Source organism: Rhinatrema bivittatum, chromosome 2, assembly GCF_901001135.1.
Source record: "Rhinatrema bivittatum chromosome 2, aRhiBiv1.1, whole genome shotgun sequence".
NCBI lineage: Eukaryota > Metazoa > Chordata > Amphibia > Gymnophiona > Rhinatrematidae > Rhinatrema > Rhinatrema bivittatum.
The window spans coordinates 316,850,529-316,871,443 of record NC_042616.1 but is presented as its reverse complement, the minus strand read 5'-3'; the positions used below and the strand labels follow the sequence as shown (position 1 = coordinate 316,871,443).

General features: G+C 41.1%; 1 protein-coding gene across 1 annotated transcript in view; it reads left to right on the top strand.

Annotated features, from left to right (window-relative positions):
- Positions 1–20,915, top strand: part of ABCA13 (ATP binding cassette subfamily A member 13) — a 929,477-nt gene that overhangs the window by 153,698 nt on the left and 754,864 nt on the right. The window contains exons 12-15 of the mRNA XM_029587089.1: positions 3,689–3,748; positions 10,351–10,448; positions 12,915–13,030; positions 19,125–19,300. Coding sequence (XP_029442949.1) covers positions 3,689–3,748; positions 10,351–10,448; positions 12,915–13,030; positions 19,125–19,300 — 450 coding nt within the window. The remainder of the gene's footprint in view (positions 1–3,688; positions 3,749–10,350; positions 10,449–12,914; positions 13,031–19,124; positions 19,301–20,915) is intronic.

Sequence of the window (20,915 nt, the reverse complement as noted above, 5' to 3'; positions counted from 1 at the left end):
GCCTGGCTGAGGCTATATCCCATTGCCAAGGTCTGTGCCTAGGCCTGAGCCCAACCCTGGGGCCCGACCCAAGGCTTGGTCCAATCGACGAAGCCCAGGCCTAAGTCTAAGTCTGAGGCTGGGTTTCATCACCATGGTCTGGGTCTATGCCTAGGCCTTACTTAGGAGCCTAGCCATGTCTGGGTCCTGTTGCCGAGGCTCAAACCTAGGCCAAAACCCAATGGTGGGGCCTGGTCTGAGGTTGTGTCCCTTCACTGAGGCTCAGACCTAAGCCTAGGCCCAGAGGCCAAGGACCAGGCCTTCCTCTTCATTCTTCTGTCGACAAAAAAATGACACTGTCTGCTCGAAGGACACACCGCAGTGTTGCTACTTCAATGCCTTTCTCATAAGCAGACATTGCCATTTTGATGTACAGCCATACATTTCAACAGCTGTACTTCAAAATGGCACAATTTGCTAGGGAAGGAGGTGCCGCACTGGCATCATTGTGGTGCATCCTTTGGACAGACAGCATCATTTTTTATCTACAGAAGAAGAAAGAAGATGGCAGATGGCCTGATCCTGAGCTTTCAGGCCTAAGCCTAGGCCAAAGCCTGGGCCTTGGCAAAATGACCTGCCTCAGGTCAGGACCCTATGTCAACTAAACTTATGCCTCATATAAATGTGTTCTAAAACTCTTATATAGCCCAAATTCATGAGGTGGGGGAAACGAAAGGAAATAGAAATCTTTCAATCCTGGAAGACAAAAACTGTCTTATAACTTGATAAAGTCATAGAATGCTATGCATGAGCAAGGGTAGAATTACACCTATGCTGAAATTCAAAAAAATTCAAATAAAAAAAAAATGTACATATAAGTTACACACTTTGGGGAGAATTTTCAAATAATTCTGCTTGCAAAAATTAGTATATACACAAGTAAGTGGCCTGTGCTCGAGTAATTGCTATTTTAAAAACATTTAAAGTACGTGCTTACTTTAAGTTTTACACACACACACACACACATATATGTGCAAATAAAGGGGCAGTGTAGGGTCATTCCAGGGGAGGGCCAACAGTTGTGCGTGTAAGTTGCCATTTTAAAAGAAACTTATGTTCATAGGACATTAACTTTCAAAGTGGCACGCGGGCACACTTTGGCGTATGCGCGTCGGCGTGCACTCAGATATGCGGCCATTTCAGAACTTGCGTGCGTATATGTGTGCATGTTATAAAACAGCTTACTGCACACATGCATGCGCTCAATTTTAAGGGGGCGCGCAAATTCCACTTCTACTGTGGATGTTGGGAAATTTTAAAAGAGGAGTGTGCCCATGCCATTGCCAGTCTCACCAGTTCATCCACCAGTTTGCCCAGTTAACAGTTAGGTCCTCCAACCCCCCAATGGTTTGATGGTCTGCACTCCTCTCAGTTACCCCAGACCCTTTTAACCCCTGATATCAAGCTTTCTTTTTATTAACTTAAACCTCCTCCATAGCAGAATTACATTTACGCTGCAGGGGATCTGAGTGCACTCCTAGGTGCATAAATACTTATGCATCCCAAAATGCCCAGACCATTCCCACGCCCACCACTTTTTAAAAGCTTTTGAAGTGAGCGCACAGCGGGAAATACGCGCACATCTGGGAGGCTTTTAAAATTTGGTGGGTGCACGCGAGCCTGATTGTGCCTGGATCTCCCGATTTTGGTGCGCACCGGGCTTTTAAAATTCACCTCACATTTGGTAATTGCATAGTTTTACACCTGCTAATGATCTTGCATCATTGATATCAAGCTTGTTTATTGTGCTTTATTGGCTGGGTGGGAGGTCTGGATGAAGTGGGGGGTTTTCAGGCTGAAGAACCAGGTAGGCCTCGATGACCTGAAAAAGGACTGGGTGAACTGGTGGAGGAACTGGAAACCTGTTAATTTCAATAATGCATGCATGCTTTGAAAATACTGACTTGCATAAATCAGATTTTATATGAGCAAGTCCTACTTTATTTTTGTACATAAAATATATGTGTGTATATTTTTAAAATTGGTATGAAAAAAGTATGCAACTTCAATGCATTTGCGCATAAGCATACATGATGTCCACCTATGATGTGGGGTGGACATACAGTTATTTTATAATATGCACATATGTGATAAACATGGATTATAAAATGCTAGCATAGATCTCTGCACAGAGTTATTTGAAAGTTATGTTCTTTCTTTTGCTCTGACTGCTTTATTGACAGTACTCTACATCAGAGAGAAATGACCACTCTCACAACCACATGCCCATATTTTACTTCTACTGAAACTTCACTCCTTATTTTGATGATAGGATATTTATTTAGTTTTATTTATTGAGATGTAGTTCATGCCTTTTCATTGATAACTTAAAGTGAGCTACATAAAGCCTTCATAGTAGTCAACTATTTATATCACTATAGGAGGGCCAGCTAGTAACTCAAGGTGAGGTTTTGGTGGTGGTGTTTTACATGCATAGTGAGACGTACGAACAGCACAGTACACCTCTGTGAAGATTTGACGTCATTTGCAGTGAGGAAAGTCAGATTAAGATGAGATTACTTCAATGTTTTCTCACCCTAGCTTGATGGACTCTCTACCAGGGTACTATCAAGCTAGGGCGAGAGAACATTGAAGTAATCTCATCTTAGTCTGACTTTCTTCACTCCAAATGACATCAAATCTTCACAGAGGTGTATTGTGCTGTTCGTACGTCTCACTATGCATGTAAAACTGGCCCCAAAACCCTAAACCACCACCAAAACCTCACCTTGAGTTACTAGCTGGACTTCTTATAGCAGTATAAATAGTTGACTTCTATGGGTGCTAACCGAGAGGTGCTCTTTTTTTCTCTTTCTCTTTTTCTTTCTTTCTTTCTTTCTCTCTCTCTCTCCCCCCTTCCCAGTCCTGCCCCTTTGAATAAATTTGCTGCACACTGTGATAAATATCACAGGTGTTAACACCATAACACACTTTGACAAATGACCCTATTAGGCTGAAGGTTAAGACAGGAATACGGCTCCTGAAGGTGAATAAATGTACATACTTATTTGGGTAAATCAGAGATTGTGGGCATGTTTCTGGGTGGAATAGAGGGCATTATTGAAGAACCTATTATAGATCCTTATTTTGATTTGATTGATATATTTTATTTGGTCATGAATATTTTCTTTAATATCTTGTAAACATCTCCTTTTATGATAGTTTATTAGGCAAAACCCAAATATTTCCTGCTGTTACCCTTCAGATGTCAGAGTATTTTAATGAAACAACACTAAATATCTATTTTTATTCTCTACAAAGGTGTCACACTACTCATACTCTACAGATTAGAATTTGAGATTCTATTGTCACCACAAATGTAGTTTGATGTTTGGGTTTGTTTTTTTTTTTGCAGTATTTTACCCAGTCTTCTTGCACACTTTTAACTGGTCTGAAGTTGAATCACAGTTTTAATGTGAAAGAAAGCACATGGGGATAAATAGATCAAGATCTCTATTCTATTTAAAATATTTAGATAAGGCAATCCAGGAATAAAGCTTTAACAGAGCACAATGATTCAAAGTTCTGTAGCAAACAAAGCAGGGCATTTGCTGAAATATTTCTTTAACATTCTTCTTTTCCTAGCAAATTTCACTGTAGATTATGTTAATCTGATCAATATTGTGTATATTTTGTTATCTATTGCCAGCAACTCTGAGAATGTTACCAGTCTGCTTGAGGATCTCATCACTTTGCTCCAGTCTACAAGGTAAGCTTGTGCAGAAATAGAAAACCTCATGGCAACAGAGCATCCTCTTCAAACACAATTTCAAAGCTTCCAGTTCTATTTATTCCATTCTTCAAGAAATTGCCCATAGCAATTTAACAAAATTGATTGCATTTATCAATGAGTTCATTCAGGAGAAAAATACTCAACCAATAGAAATTACAAAAGAAATACTTTACCATATAGATGGTCCCAATAGCATGAATAATATGCTTGGAAATATCTCAAAAATAGCTGCAGTTTTGAATGTTTTCTTTCAAGAAATAAATGCATTTGAGAAATTACCCAAAGTTCAAGCAAACATTGTTGATTTTTATGCAGCATCACATACAACCTCAGAGAAGATGTTAAATAATTCATTATAATTATAATTCAATACTAAAGAGCATTTAAATTATAGTGGAATTGTCAGATCTACAAAAAAAAAAAAAGAAAGAAAGAAATGCAAGCTACTTCAGAGAATGGCAAATCACCATATTCAAGTTACCAGCACCTGGAAGGCTCCTGGGAAACCATGCACAATTGAACCTATTTGAATGTTCAGGCAGAAGACTCCAGTTCTCATCATTCTGAAATTATGAACTAGGCTTCTAGATTGTTGTCAGATTTAGTCAAAATCAAGGAATTTGTCCTCAGTGCCAGGAATACTGGCACTGAGGAAAAATTAATAACTGCAGAAAAAAATTAATGCTGTGCAATCTGTCTTTCAGTGGGGATATAAAGTTATCAGTGTAAAACAATTCAGCTTCTCTGTGCCTTATTCATAGAAATTCTGCTGATTACAACGCATGGCAACATTTTGCATTTAAAAGAAGTGCTTCCAAACATGAACCTAAACTTTCATGGATAAATGCTATCCTAGAAGAGTATATGAAACGGAAAGCTATGTTCTATGTCTTTTTGAGGCATGGATCTAAATTAGTGCTCAAGGTAAAAGAGAAACACCCTACTTGTGCTAAGAAGCATCTTTCGCTAAGTCTATCCATGACATCACCAGAGGCTGTACAACTATTAAAGAGAAAATTTTAGCAGAAAATAAAATGGCTGCTGATGGCTCAGAATCTGCTGTGAAGGCAACAAATGTGTGCAATTCTACTAAGATGTACTTTGACTTATTAAGTGATTTGATATTATGTCCTAGTATAGCCGAGAACTTTTCAGAAGAAACACAGATTTTATAGTTTCTTGAATCACGGTGCAATTCTGTCAATGAAACAAGAGTCCTCTTTTTTTTTTTTTTGTAACCTTTTGCAACAAAAAAAATGACTGCCATTCAGCTGACTGTGCTGCATTGTTGAAGAAGCCTCTTCCGATTTACTAAATAAAATGGCCATACCTATAGAGCACAACTTAGGCTGTAACAATAATATACAAATAAAATCTACAAAAGCCAAGTTGAATTTGATATTTAAAGCTGTGGATCTGATAAATGTTTTAGTATTAGTCTACAAAAAACAATGAGGGTGTTTCTGAAATATTAGATGAAGGGTCTAGGGAAACTTTCAAAATAAGTAAGGAAACTTATGAACAAATAGGCCCCATAATATTTTTTAGGAATGGAGTGTTAACAAGGCCAAACTTTGAGCCACAATGAGATTTTGTTTTCTAGTTTCCACAATGCCATAATTCTCAGTACCATGTACTGAAAATTATGCAACACTGGAAGACATATTCAAGTTAAAGAATAGGACTCCAGCAGTAAGTTTCGTGCAGATATTTTGTGAGTTTATATCTGAAAAGCATTCATGGAAATGACTTGTAGATAATAAATGCATTGGATACAAATACAACGCTTACCAACTACTTCTACAAAGCTGTAGACCAAGTAACTGAGTGTTTTGAAAAAAAAAAAAGGCTATCCAGGAGATTATTTCCAAACTTATTTAAGAAAATTACTCTTATGCTAAATTTATTGACACAACTGATGATAGTGGAATGCATTTATTTTTATGCAAAACACATTTCAAAAGGACAAAGAATTTCTTGGATTTTATATGTGAACCTTTATGAGGAGCTATAAATGATAGCACATAACAGACACAGACAAATACAAATTCATCCAATTTGACAGCTTAACAGAAGCTATAAATGCTTAATTTGCACCTAAGAAGGTCCTAGATTTTACCAAATTATTGTATTCAGATTTCCCCACCAAACTAAATTTTAATTTTCTTGAGCTGTGGAGGGAAAAACAAGAACATATTAAAGGAATAGTGACCATTTTCCATTACGTATTGACATTTACCAGTACAGGACAATTAGAAAGTAATGTAATATTAGAAATATTGTATACCACTACTTACCTCTGAACATTTAGATGGCCTTGCTGCCAATATTCAACCAACTCAGCTACTTTGTTTAGGTATGTATCATATGGTAAAACTGGTTTAAATGTGGTGAGAAAAGCCCTCATCAGTTCCAAGTCATGCCCTGCCTCCATTGTATGCAAATCTATCTCATGCATATTCACTGTGGATATCCTGAAAACTTGGCTTGTTTGTATTACTCAAGGACTGAAGTTCACCATCACTGCCCTTAGTCAACTTGATTAATAGCAGTTTATGGACTTCTCCAGGGACTCATTCAAACCTTTTTTAAACCCAGCTCCTCTAACTGACCTAACCACATCCTCTGGCAATGAATTCCAGACCTTGCCCAGTTAAGAAACCATGGCTTGGAACTGATGAGGGCTTTTCTCACCACATTTAAACCAGTTTTACCATATGATGCATACCTAAAGAAAGTAGCTGAGTTGGTTGAATATTGGCAGCAAGGCCATCTAAATGTCCAGAGGTAAGTAGTGGTATACAGTATTTCTTTCAGTTATTGTACATGTTGGCTGAATTATGTTGAGAAAATGTAATATTTCTGGAGAAACAGAAAAAAATCTAAAATGCCAAATGTTAGGGAAGCTGTTATATTCAGCAATCGAGAGAGGTACATTTCACTGGTTGAACAATAAAAGGTGAATTTTAAAAGCCTGGTGCATGTATCTGTAGGGGATGCGCACATAAATTGGCTTTACACATGCCCACCCTATTTAAAAAAATCGGAGATGCATGTGCATCTCAGGCTGTGTGCATATCTCATGAGGTTTCAAAAAGGGGCAGGGCCAAGAGATGTGCATGTATCTACCTGAGTGCCTGGGAGCGCGCCCGGGTCCCTTGCTATGTAAATTTACTTCTGCTGTAGAGGAGGTGGAAGTCAGAAGAAATAACAAAACAGCTGTTTCGGAGGGGTTTAAAGGATCTGTGGTAACTTGGGGGTAGTGCAGACTATTAAACCGGGGGGGGGGGGGGAAGGAGAGTGTTGGACGACCTAGCTCATAACTGGGCGAACTGGTGGATAAACTGGTGAAACTGGCAATGGCGTGGACACGCGTTCCTTTAAAAATTCCCTGCCTTATGCAGTAGGAGCGGCATTTATGCACCTAGGCGTGCGCCCATTTAAGATTGAGTGCACATTGGCATGCATCTAGTGTATTTTATAATAAGCATGCATATGTGCGCGCACAAGATTTAAAAATTGCCCTGGTCGCACTCCGGCATACATGCATCAATGTGCACACAACGCGCGAGTTGGAAAGTTACCATCCAAGCTTCAGACTTAAGTGTGTGTTCAACTAGTTTATTTGAAGAAGTGTTGCTGCTGCTGCTGCAGGCATCTATTGTTGCAGCTACAGAGCAATGTCAACATGTCCACCTGTGAAGGTTCATTCTCCCCAACCTGCAGTGCCACAGTTTATTCTCCAACTGGGAAACTCAGGCTTTGCAACAGTGACTCTACCACTGAACTGGAGAAGCTTCCCTGACTGCGCTGGTAGGAACTCGTACGAGTATCCTATCTACTTTAGCTTGTTTGCTCAGGTCCTTCTACCTTATCAAATCATTCCATTGTGAGACCTGGACTTCTTTGCTGCTTCTGGAAGCTGCAGTAGGAACCCAGCTTCAAGATGAGTAACTTCACAAGCAAACTTTAGGCATATTTCCAAATGAAAGAATTCATTTCTTTTGTGTATCCTTAATCAAAACCACTTATTTGTGAAGGTAATGTAATTGAGGCACATGCTTTTTCTTTGAAGACCTTGGGCAACCAGTTCTCATAAATGTTTGCTTTCTGTTCCCTCTTAATTTGACGTGTGGCTTGTGTCCAGGAATGAAGGCAGTACCACCTTGAAACGGGGGTGATTTATTTAATTTTAGTAAACCAATACCCTTCAACTGAAGGCAATAACTTGTCAACATTCTGGAAAAGATTCAGAACGGGTAAGACTTTCTGAGGAGTAATGTGCCACTCGGAAATGTGGATCAGATAATTTCCACTACAGAAAGTTCATGCTCTCAGCATTTTGACTGCTTGATGTTTTGAGCAAGTGCAGTTCGGTAGCCTCCACTGTTTCAGAGCAGCTGTGCGTGAGAAAGTCTGGACTCAGGGGCTCTGCGTGCTGGGAGGGAGTGGGAGAGAGAAGAAGCCAGAGGTATGCAGGAAGGTGATAGAAAAGGGCAAAAAAGATTGACAAAAGATAGGGAAGCTAATGATATAACATATTAAGAAATGTTTTAAATAAAATAAGTGAGATAGAGAAATGGGAGGGGGGGGGGGTGGAGATTGGGATAAATGAAAGAGAGAGACTATAGCAGGAATAATTAATTCTAGTTCCAGACCTTGACTAACTTGTATTTTTCTGTTGGAAATTATTTCATGTGCTGCTGATAAGTCTGTAGGTTCAAGAGATCACAGAGGTTCACATCACACACTGGCAGTAGCCACTGAGGTTAGAAATTGAACTGCAGTCTGTTAATTTCAGATGCTTCTGTGAAAAGTCCCCTTCCATAGTGTTATAAAGTTGGAGCTACACATCAGTCTAATGCCCTAATGTACTACTGGGGAATGAAGACACCAACTATCATATTGTCATGGTGAAGATTTAAACCCCTTGTGAATACTGATAGGGGTCTGAATACATTTGCACCTAGCCAACACTTTATAAAGGCTTATTTTTCTCATTGCAGTTTAGTTTGGTGTACAGCAGATTACTTATGCTTAGCGGTAGGAAAAGCCAGATGCTCTGTATAAGTTAAAACAAACCCGTATACCTTGCAGAAGTACTAATAGTTTATCAGTGAGAATGATCTAGTCCCAGAAAGTGAATGATAACTTTTGAGTTTGTTACATTTTTTTTCTGCTGGGAGTCATTAGGATGCTGCTGGTACTGTGCAGACCAACAAGATGAGACAGCTGCAGTAATCATTTATTTTTTTGGTACTAGCATAAGGTACATTTATATCAGGTTCAGGGTATCTGTTAACTAGGGCTGGGAACACTAAGGTCCATATTCAGTCACTGTGTGGCTTGGCTAGTTAGCCGGCTAAATTAATTCTACTAACTTAGGGGTAGATTATTCACATGGATGTGCCAATTTTCTACCATGCATGCGCCGGTGCACGCATGGTGTAAAATCCATGGACCGCGCACACTGGATTACATAATCCGCGCGCGTATGTGCGAGCGGTGCACGCAAGGGGCGGGACTTCTGCAATTTCCACGTGGTGACGCATTCCAGTCTTTCCCAGTTCCCTCTCAGTCCGCTCCAATTAAGGCAGCCGCCAGCCGGGCCTTCGGGACAGTGAACAATAGGGGCCGTCCTGGCCCATCCCCCGGCCCGCCCCTTCAAAGAGGCCTGGCACTTATTCACGTACCGGATTTTATGCGTGTGGCCGGGCCTCTTCGAAAATTCGCCCGGCACGCACAGAACCCGGCCAAGCACGACAATGCTGGGATTTAAGCATGCGGGCGGTTTAAAATCTACCCGCTGCCCTGTATATTTAGCGGTGCACCGCTGAATATATCCAGCTATCTTAAGGTTAGCTGGATACATTACCCAAATCTTCCTTTAGCCAGATAACTTCTTTGTTATCCAGCTAAATGCTTTTGAATATGGGTCTCTTTGAGACTGAAAAACAAGAACATTTCTTTGCTGGCTGCAAATAAATAGGCAATTTTAAATATGAAATAATCCCTTATTGCCCCTACTGTGAGCCCACAGCAAGAGCAAACCTGTTACAGAGTCTCTGGTATGAATATTTTGACAGACATACGAGGGTGTTGAATGATTTTGGCTACCATCCTTAATAAAAATAGTAGATAAAAAAATCTACTTTATAAATGCTTCTCCTGTTTGGTGACTGCAAATTCCTTAGAACCTCCTCAGGTATTAGCTCTTCCTAAATAAACTGTGATTATCAAAGAAAGGATAAGCATGAAATGGAGATCCAAGAAACCTTGCTTGTTAAGGGTTTTGGAGATCCTTAGGAAAAATGGTCTGCATTTTAAGTTACCATCATGAGTCTCTACTCATTTTCCTAATTATGTTCCTCAAAGCAGGAGTCTGCAAGAGTCATTGGTAGATGCACAACCCTTGATATCTCAAAACATGTGGAAAGGATATCTGTGGCCTGACATGGTTTCATCATAGCTTGCTGAGCTGAAATGAGTGGTGCCATTAAAAGCAAATCTGTGGGGCAGGTTTTGATGTCTGCAGGCAACTGAGTGTAAAAATGCAACGGTATTCTTTTGTGTCCTAGGTTTTTTGAGATGTGCCCACTATTTGAGGGGACTGCTACCTTTACATTGCTGCAGAAGTTACAGATTAGTCTACTGAAAGTCTGCACCATCTTGTCAGGTTGGTTGTTGTAACAGCTGTAAGCCATACCACTTCAGGTTTTCTTTGACAGCCAAATCTTCACATTCATAACGTTACCATTAAAATTGTTTACATTCGTTATCTTTTATAAGGTACAGAATCGATGGTGCACAGTCTAACATCAGTGTACGTTTGCCAGATTGTAATGATAGGTGATTAACTCAGTTTTATTGAACTCCATTGAAGCAGTAACAGACAATATTTCTTCCTGGAAAAGTGGGGTGATGCATGGAACGGCCTTGTAGTGCAGGCCATGGAGTTAAAAACAGTGGCAGAATTCAAGAAATCATAGGATAAGCACAGAGGATCCCTAGTTGCGAAGAAGTGAGGGCAAAGCCAGCGAACAATTGGGGTCTAAAGCATGGCACCAGGAAAGAAATTGGGCATAGTTGATGGGCCTTATCCTTATGTATACTCATATTCTATGCTGTTTTGATTGTTTTCTCTTAATTCCAAAAAATTAATGCATCAGAAATCTATTCTTGAGGGATTGGCTTTTTACCATCTCTGTCGAAAAGGTTTTCTGGAAAAGAAAAGCCGCGCTTTAGGAATTGTGTAACATTTTGAATTTTCTTTTGATTGGTATGCCATTGCCTCATTTCATTTCTACTGATCATGAGTTATTCCGAATGTTCAGGTTAGGCATGGAAATGATTGGTTGATAATTTTTTGGCAGATTCATAAGGGCGGATTTTAAAAGGGTTACGTGCGTAATATACGCATGTAACCCTTTAAAATCCGCTCCTGTGTGCGCCGAGCCTATTTTGCATAGGCCCGGTGATGCGCGTTTGTCCCGGGGCTTGAAAAAAGGGGCAGAACTGAGGCCTCTGGCATAGCGACCGTGCTGGGGGATCACGCACCGGCACTTGGCCGGCATGCGCAACCTACGCCTGCCCAGAGGCAGGTGTAAAAAAAATAAATAAAGGTGGGGGGGGGGGGGGGATTTAGGTAGGGCTGGGGGGTGGTTAGATAAGGGAAGGGAGGGGAAGGTCGCGGGGGGCGGAAGGCAAGTTCCCTCCAAGGCTGCTCCGATTTTGGAGCAGCCTTGGAGGGAACTGGGAAAGCCATCGGGGCTCCCCTAGGGCTCGGCAACCGCAAGGTGCACAACTGTGCACCCCCTTGCATGCACCAACCCCAGATTTTATAACATGCGTGCGCAGCCGCGTGCATGTTATAAAATCGGGCATAGATTTGTGCTCGCTGGGTTGCGCGCACAAATCTACGCCTGCGCGTAATTCTTAAATCATAGTGGGGTCGATGTTTAAAAAATACGCGATCGCGTACTTTTGTTCGTGCACCAGGCGCGAACAAAAGTACGCTGGATTTTATAAGATACGCGCGTATCTTATAAAATCCAGGGTCGGCACGCGCAAGGGGATGCACATTTGTGCAACCTGCGCGCGCTGCCTGTTCCCTCCGAGGCCGCTCCGATTTCAGAGCGGCCTCGGAGGGAACTTTCCTTCGCTCTCCCCCCACCTTTCCCTCCCTTCCCCTACCTAACCCACCCCCCCGGCCCTATCTAAACCCCCCCCTACCTTTGTCGGCAAAGTTACGCCTGCTGAAAGCAGGCGTAACTTTGCGTGCGTCGGCTGGCAGCCCCGCTCCGTCCTCCGGTCCCAGGGGCTGGTCCGGAGGCCTTGACCACGCCCCCGGGCCGGTGCCACGCCCCCGGGCCCGCCCCCAAAATGCCGCGTTGTTTCGGGAATGCCCCCAGACACGCCCCCTCCCGCCCCTTTTCGAAAGCCCCGGGACTTACGCGCGCCGGCAGCCTATGCAAAATAGGCGCGCCGGCGCGCGAGGCCCCTGCGTGCGTGGGCCTTTTAAAATCCGCCCCAGTATGTGCATCATGTTGGTTCATGAACTGTGGCATTTACAGTGCAGTTACATGCTTTCTTATGATAAAATTGGAGTTATTGTATCTGCAGGTCCAGATCCAAATAACCAACTATACCATGTTCCTGAATATAATAACTGAAATAATCTGCAAATCTGGTAAACCTGGGGAGTCCTCTAAAATATGTGCTGCTGAGACCTAAAATGTGCTTAGTTATATTTGTTTGATCCAAATACTAAATATTATATTTGATTTAGTATGAAAACCTTGCCTTTCTTAACCATGTCTCTCCTGGTCAGTAGGAGCTAAGTAAACAAGTCTTTGGGTGATTAAATATTCACAAAGTAGACCTTTAGTACTGACCTCAAATATGCTGGTTTCCAAGCCCTTCCACTGCTTGATTATTGTTTCTCATTTTCCTTCCTTTATACCTCAGTCTAATCCTGCTCTACTGGCATCTTTGCAAGACCCCTCATAATGTCACATCATCCTGTAGTCTTCATTAGCAGACAGGAACATTTCAGTGTAAACTGAACAAGCGGTCACATGTACCTTTGCTGCCTTCCAAAGCTGTGAAACGGCAGATGTCTCTATATGATTTCCCTTTGCAGATTTCCATCCTTTTCTTCAGGACGCGGTGTGCAAGTCAAGATGCAAGAATGGAGCAATGAGATCTCTCCTCCTTTCTGTCATTGAAGGGATCAATTTGATGCTGCCTGCTTACCAGGTTTCTGATATTTTTATTGCTGGCCCGTTCACTTTTGAAAGGGTTTGTTTCTTTTACAAAGTGTTCTCAATTTTAATATTAGTGTAAAATTCTGAAACTCTAAAATGTCAGTTTCCTTTTTATTTATTTTTTTTTGATTGATGATCTAGGCAGTGTCACACTTGGGTGAGATTTTACCTCATTTTCAAGTTCAAAATAACTATATTAATTACACTTTTTGAGAGTAAGTAGTCGTCAGCTTGTAAATTTTAAAGTGATTTTTCAAGCACTTCCAATATTTAGCTGATATAGGTGGATACAGCATTTGATACAAAAATGTTTAAAGTCAAATATGCAAATAAATCATACAAAGCAGCTGATAATCAAAACAGAGTTAAGATGGCTCATTAGTGACTACAGTACTTACAGTATGGTTTTATAGAACCGCAATCGGGAGGGGGGACGACGACTATGCCATGCAAACCATCTCACTGGAGTTTACTAAGAACATAAGAGGTGCCATCCTGAGTCAGACCAAGGTCCACAGAGCCCAGCATTCTGTCTCTAACAATGGCCAATCCAGGTTGCAAGTACCCGGAGGAATCCCTAATAGTCACGCCTAAGGATAAGTGCTGGCTCTCCCAAATCTACCTGGCTAATAACTGTTTATGGACGTTACCTTCAAGAGCGTGTCCAATCCATTTGTGAACCCCACTATGTTAGTTGCCTTGATCACATTCTCCAACAACAGATTCCACAGCTTTATAGTGAAAAAATGCTTGCTACAATTTATTTTAAATAATCCAATTACTAGTGTCATGGAGTGCCCCTAGTCCTAGTTTTATTTCAAGGGTAAACAACTGGTCTTTATTTACAGTTTCCACCCCACTCATTATTTTATAAATCTCAGTCATATCCCTCTGTCATCTCTTTTCCAAGCTGAAGAGACCTAATCAGTTTAGCCTTTCTCCATAAGGGAGCTTTTTCATCCCCTTTATCATTTTTGTCACCTTCACGGTACCTTTTCTATGTATGTTATGTCATTTTTAAAATGGGGTTATCAGAACTGTACACAATACTAAAGGAGCAGTTGAACAGTATAAAAACCATTGTGATATTCTCACTTTTGGTTCTTTATTCATTTCCAAATAAACATTCTATTTAACTTTTTGACTGCCACCACACACTGAGTTGAAGATTTCAAGGTATTGTCCACAAGGACTCTGAGGTCTTTTTCCGGGTGGCGACTCCTAACATGCAACCCAGCATCATGTCCCTGTAAATGGGATTATTTTTCTCTACATGATTTATTTTCCACTTGTCTACATTAAATTGTAAGTTCCATTTAGATGCCAAGTTTTCTAGTCTCACAAAATCCTTCTGCAGTTCCTCAGAGGGATGTGAATCGGTCTTCGGACGATTGAAAATATCGTCAATATTTTCAAAATCGTCAGAAATCGGGGGTTCCCTCCAAACGATAGGAAAACCCCACGATATTGATTGTGGGGGTTCTCTTATTGTTTTGGGGGGGGGGGGCGGGAAAAACGGCACACAAAAATAACCCCTAAACCCACCCCGACCCTTTAAAACTAATCCCTTTGCTTCCCCCACCCTCCCGACCCCCCCAAAACATTTTACAGGTACCTGGTGGTCCAGTGGGGGTCCCGGGAACGATCTCCCGCTCCCGGGCCATCGGCTGCCACTAATCAAAATGGCGCCGATGGCCCTTTGCCCTTACCATGTGACAGGGTATCCGTGCCATTGGCCGGCCCCTGTCACATGGTAGGAGCACTGGATGGCCCGCGCCATTTTTTAAGATGGCGCCGGCCATCCATTGCTCCTACCATGTGATAGGGGCTGGCCAATGGCACCGATAGCCCCTGTCACATGGTAAGGGCAAAGGGCCACCGGCGCCATTTTGTTTACTGGCAGCCGATGGTCCGAGATCGGGAGATCGATTTCCAGGACCCCCGCTGGACCACCAGGTACTTTAGGAAAGTTTTTGGGGGGTCGGTAGGGTGGGGGATTGTAAATAACTAGATCTAAATGGTCAGGGTGGGTTTGGGGGGTTTTTTCTGTGTGCCCTTTCTCCCCCTCCAAAATGATAAGAAAACCACACAAACATTTCATGGGGTTTTCCTATCATTTTTGGGACCCTCAATACATGATGAATTAGAAAATATCGTACGATATTTTCATCCATCAAAAAAACGATGCACATCCCTATAAATTAGTAGGGCAAGATTTCTCTTTGCAAAAACCATGTTGACTCTCCCCCATTAAACTAGTGTATCTATGTGGTCAGTAATTTTGTTTTTATGAAAAGTTTCTACCATTTTGCCTGGTATTAACATCAGGCTTACCAATCTATATTTTCCTAGAACCCCCCCGGAGCCCTTTGTAAAAATTGGTGTATTATTGGCCACCTCTCAATCTTCAGGTACCATGGCTATTTGAAATAAGTTGCAGATCTCCAGAAATAGATCTGCAATTTCATGTTTGAAGTCCTTCAGAACTCTCAAGTGATTGCCATCCAGAAAAATGAAATTTCAGACCTATTAGTAACAATTTGTAACCTATCATTAAAATCATCCATTGTACCTGAAGAATGGAGGGTGGACAATGTAACCCCAATATTTAAAAAGGGCTCCAGGGGTGATCTGGGAAACTGCAGACTGGTGAGCCTGACTTCAGTGCTGGGAAAAAAAAATCATAGAAACTATTATAAAGAACAAAATCACAGAACATATACAGTAGATAGACATGGGACACAGCCAACATGGATTTACCCAAGGGAAGTCTTGCCTCACAAATCTGCTACATTTTTTGAAGGGGTTAATAAACGTGGATAAAGGTAAACAAGTAGATGTGGTTTATTTGGATTTTCAAAAGGTTTTTGGAAAGTCCCTTATGAGAGGCTTCTAAGAAAACTAAAAAGTCATGGGATAGGAGGCAATGTCCTTTCGTGGATTACAAACTGGTTAAAAGACAGGAAACAGAGAGTAGGATTAAATGGTCAATTTTCTCAGTGGAAGGGAGTGGGCAGTGGAGTGCCTCAGGGATCTGTAGTTGGACCAGTGCATTGTAATATATTTATAAATGATCTGGAAAGGGGTACAACGAGTGAGGTGAACAAATTTGCAGATGACACAAAAGTATTCAGACTACATAAATCACATGCTAATTGTGATAAACTGCAGGAGGACCTTGTGAAACTAGAATATTGGGTGTCGAAATGGCAGGTGGAATTTAATGTGGACAAGTGCAAGGTAATTCATATAGGGGAAAATAACCCTTGTTGTAGTTACATGATGTTAGGTTACATCTTAGGAGTTACCACCAAGGAAAAATACCTAGGCAGTGCATCATAGTGGATAATACATTGAAATCGTCAGCTCAGTGTGCTGCAGCAGTCAAAAAAGCAAACAGAATGTTAGGAATTATTAGGAAGAGAATGGTGAATAAAACAGAAAATGTCATAATGCCTCTGTATCGCTCCATGGTGAAACTGCACTTTGAATACTGTGTGCAAATCTGGTTGTGCATCTCAAAAAATATATAGTTGCACAGAAAAAAGTACAGCGAAGGGCAACCAAAATAATAAAGAGGATGGAGTGGCTCCCCTATGAGGAAAGGCTAAAGAGTTTAGGGCTGTTCAGCTTAGAGAAGAGATGGCTGAGGGGAGAATATGATAGAGGTCTATGAAATCATGAGAGGACTAGAACGGGTAAATGTGAATTGGTTATTTACTCTTTCAGGTATAGAAGGATTAGTGGGTACTCCATGAAGTTAGCAAATCAGAGAAAATTATTTTTCACTCAATGCACAATTAAGCTCTTGGAATTTGTTCCCGGAATATGTTGTTAGGGCAATTAGTGTAGCTGGTTTTAAAAAAGGTTTGGATAAGTTCCTGGAGAAGTCCATTAACTACTAGTAATCAAATTGACTTAGAAAATAACCACTGCTATTATTAGCATCAGTAGCATGGGATCTACTTAGTGTTTGGGTACTTGCCAGGTACTTGTAGCCTGGATTGGCCACTGTTGGAAACAGGATGCTGGGCTTGATGGACCCTTGGTCTGACCCAGTATGGCAACTTCTTATGTTCTTATGCCCCAATGATGTGTTATTGTTTGGTCTGATTTATTATATCCTCCTGTTTCACAGTTACTTTATTTAATTGTTCAGAATCATTGCCATCAGAAAATGTTTCCTTTGTGGGTATTACCCTGACATTCTCCTCTGTAAAGACAGAGACAAAGAATTCATTTAGAGGTAGATCTTTAAAAAGTACGCCGGATTTTATAAGATATGCGCGTAGCCACGTGTATCTTATAAAATCCGGGGTCGGCGTGCACAAGGCTGCGCAAAATCGGAAGCCTGCGCGCGCCAAGCCACGCAACCTGCCTCCGTTCCCTCCGAGGCCGCTCCAAAATCAGAGCGGCCTCGGAGGGAACTTTCCTTCCACGTCCCCCCACCTTCTCCTCCCTTCCCCTACCTAACCCACCCCCCGGCCCTACCTAAATCCCCCCCTACCTTTGTTGGGCAAGTTACGCCTGCTTGAAGCAGGCGTAACTTGCGCGCGCCGCCCCAGCATCCCCCGGCACAGGCCGCAGTGCCAGGGGACTCAGGACTGCCCTCCCGGCCCACCCCCGAACCGTCGCCACACCCCCGGACCGCCCCCAGATCCCAGACACGCCCCAAGACACGCCCCCTCCCACCCCTTTTACGAAGCCCCGGGACTTATGCATGTCCCGGGGCTTTGCGCACGCCGGCAGCCTATGCAAAATAGGCGCGCCAGCACATGAGTGCCCTGCGCGCGTAAATCCGGGAGGATTTACGCGCGCAGGGCTTTTAAAATTTGGCCCTTTGTTTTTCTGGCTATTTTTTTGTCTTCTCTGAACACTCCTCTTACCCCTTGGTCATTTAACAGCCCAATTATCTCCCTCACAGGCTTTTTGCTTCAGATGTACTTGAAATGTATTTATTATTTGTTTTTACCTCTATGGCAAGGTTCTTTTCAAATTATTTCTTAGCCTGCTTAATTATTTACATCTTACTGTCACCGCCAATGCTTCCATTAAAGTAGCTCTATGGTACATTTAGGAACATCTACAAACATAATGATTCTAGATTAAAAAAAAACAGCTTAAGATTTGTCTGCAAGTACCATTTTGTGTTCCATCCCTATAAAATCACAATTGTCCTGTTTCATTGTTCTGATGTCTCAAAGGATACTTGCAGTGCTTCTGATAACAATCTCATAATTTTGTTACCTCATAGAAAAAGATGAAAAAAACAAAAAAAAACCCCAAAGAATAAAATGCCTCTGATGTGCTGAAACAGAACATTTGCTAGGGCTTGCTCACATGGTTATAACTTACAATGCTTTTGTAAACATAATAAAGTCCATCTCTGTTTGTGTAGGGGTGTATGAGTATTTGTGTAGTAGGAGGAAGAACTGAAGTTATATTTAATTTGGAGAGGGTATGGCCCTTGTTTACAGTAATGGGCCGGGAACCAGCAAACTATTACGTCTACTGCTACTATTTATCATTTTTAAAGTGCTACTAGACAAACCTAGAGCTATACAGATACACAGACATAAGAGACTACCCCTGCTCAATCTAGCTCACAATCTAGTCAAGGCATGATAAGTAAGAATGCACAGGAAATGTATTTATTATTGTAGAGAAGCAGTTAAGTGTTGGAAGCAGTCCCAGAGAGGTGAGTTTTTGGATTGGATTTGCATACAGTCAGACTTCAAGCCCTGCTTCTCCCACTAACGTCTGATGTGCCCTTCGGCAAATTACTTTATCTCCAGTTGCTTCAGCCACTCACCTTTATTTGACATCTCCTTGGGTAGGGCTTGTGCCTGTATTTAATTTCTTGTATAGTATCTGGTTCAGGGTGCTGTCTAAATGTAAAAATATTCTTTGATTTGTATGTAGTCACATTTATGTCAAGGGATATTTTATGGACTCTTTTTGCAGTCGGAAGTTAAATGGGAAGATTACAAGCCCATCTTTGTCTTCTTCATTTTAAGCTAATGCAAAATACCAAATAATACATTTTTCTTTATCAGAGAATTGCTCTTTTTTTTTTTTTTTTGCAGGATATAACAACTGTCTGGTTATCCTCCACCCCTGCAGACTGTGCAAACTTCACAGGCACCAACAAGCAACTTGCCATCATGCTGGAAAACTTCAAGACAGCCTGCCAAGATGCCATGCACGATGGCAACTGCGAATGCCAGCCGTCCTTAGAAAATACGCAGGCACACTTGCAGATGTAAAAGTTCCACTCCCTTCGTGTAACTCCCCTGGTGTCTAAGATATCTATATACAGTAGTTACAAAGAGATTTTTCTAGCAATAATGTTACTGGAAAAGAAAGTATTTATTTATTTATCTATTTATTTATTTAAAGATTTTATATACCAACAACCGTTTGCACATCGTATCGGTTTACATATAACTTGGAACTATGATAGCTTGGGTATCATTTAGGCATGGCCTTTACAGTGAACAAGGAATACATGAGAACAGTTAAAAATTAAACGAAGGTGCAGCTTAACTGGGTATGGGGGTTTAAAAAAAAAAAAAGAACAGAAAAGACTATGTACAACTTTAGGGTACATGTTCATAGTAATCAATGAGTTTTGAGGGGGGGAAAAGGGGAGATATTTACACCGAATAAGGTGATAATAATTAAGTGGGAGAAATTTACACGAGGTTCAAATATATACAACTACTATCCAGAATTCGGAAAATTTGGATAAAGTCGGGTAGACTGCTGCAATTCTTTGCAGTTATCCATAATTATGCAGCAAGATATTTAGCAATTAGTCACAGAGGGGGTAGTGATAGACAGAAAGGCTTGTAGGAAAAGCCAGGTTTTAAGTTTTTTTTTAAATTTGGTGTAGAGGTTTCGTGCGTAGGTCTGGGGGCATGGAGTTCCAAAGGGTGGGGCCAGCAAGTGAAAAAGCTCTGTTTATATGTAAAATTATATGTAAAAGATACAGATCTCTTTTGGAAATTGGCACTTAATGGAGTTACAATGCTACCAATAACCAGAATCATAACAGAGCAGAAATAATATCCCCAGCTTACATACCGGTATATCTACCTAACACACACTATCAAATCTGGTCTTGAGCACACATTTCTGTTCAAAAAAGTAAAACCATGATATATGGATGCAGGTATAAATGCTATAAACAGCTAGTGTAGAGGTTCCCCATTGAAATAATTGATCTCTAGTACCGGTCTTTAGTTTTGTTTTTTTAAATTTCTCAATGCAATAAAATCCACTCCGGTAACATTGTTTATGCGATTGTAGTTCAACTTATCCCTCACAACGGAACCAACATTTTATAGACCAACTTGCTGTATATGACAGAGCCATTCAGACTCCTCCCACCCTGCAATAGAACGATAACAGCACAAGACATTTCTAAATCTAAGATTAGAAGAGAGATGAGCACTTTTTGAATTAGCAAAAGATCCCACAGTTGTTGTTAAACCCACTAACAAGGGGGCGGCATTGTGGTACAGTGGACAGAAGAGTAGATCACAGAAATACAGAGGCAGCTGTTGGATTTACAGTATTATAAGGAATCCATACAAGATCCTATATCTGATATACAGGCAGAGATTCAGTCTGACATTATGGTGGCTGAAAAACAAGGGTTTCTTACCAATAAAGAAGTTTAATTTCTTGAGTATACAAGATTACCAATCATATAAGAATTTCCCAAAGTTACATAAGTCACTTTTTTTATAAACATTTTATATTCTGCCTTTTCCTAGGATAGTCTCAAGGCAGATTACGATCAAAATAGTATTCCAATTACATTTGGGTTACAATTTATAATCATTCTAGGAATATAAAGATATGAAGTAGTG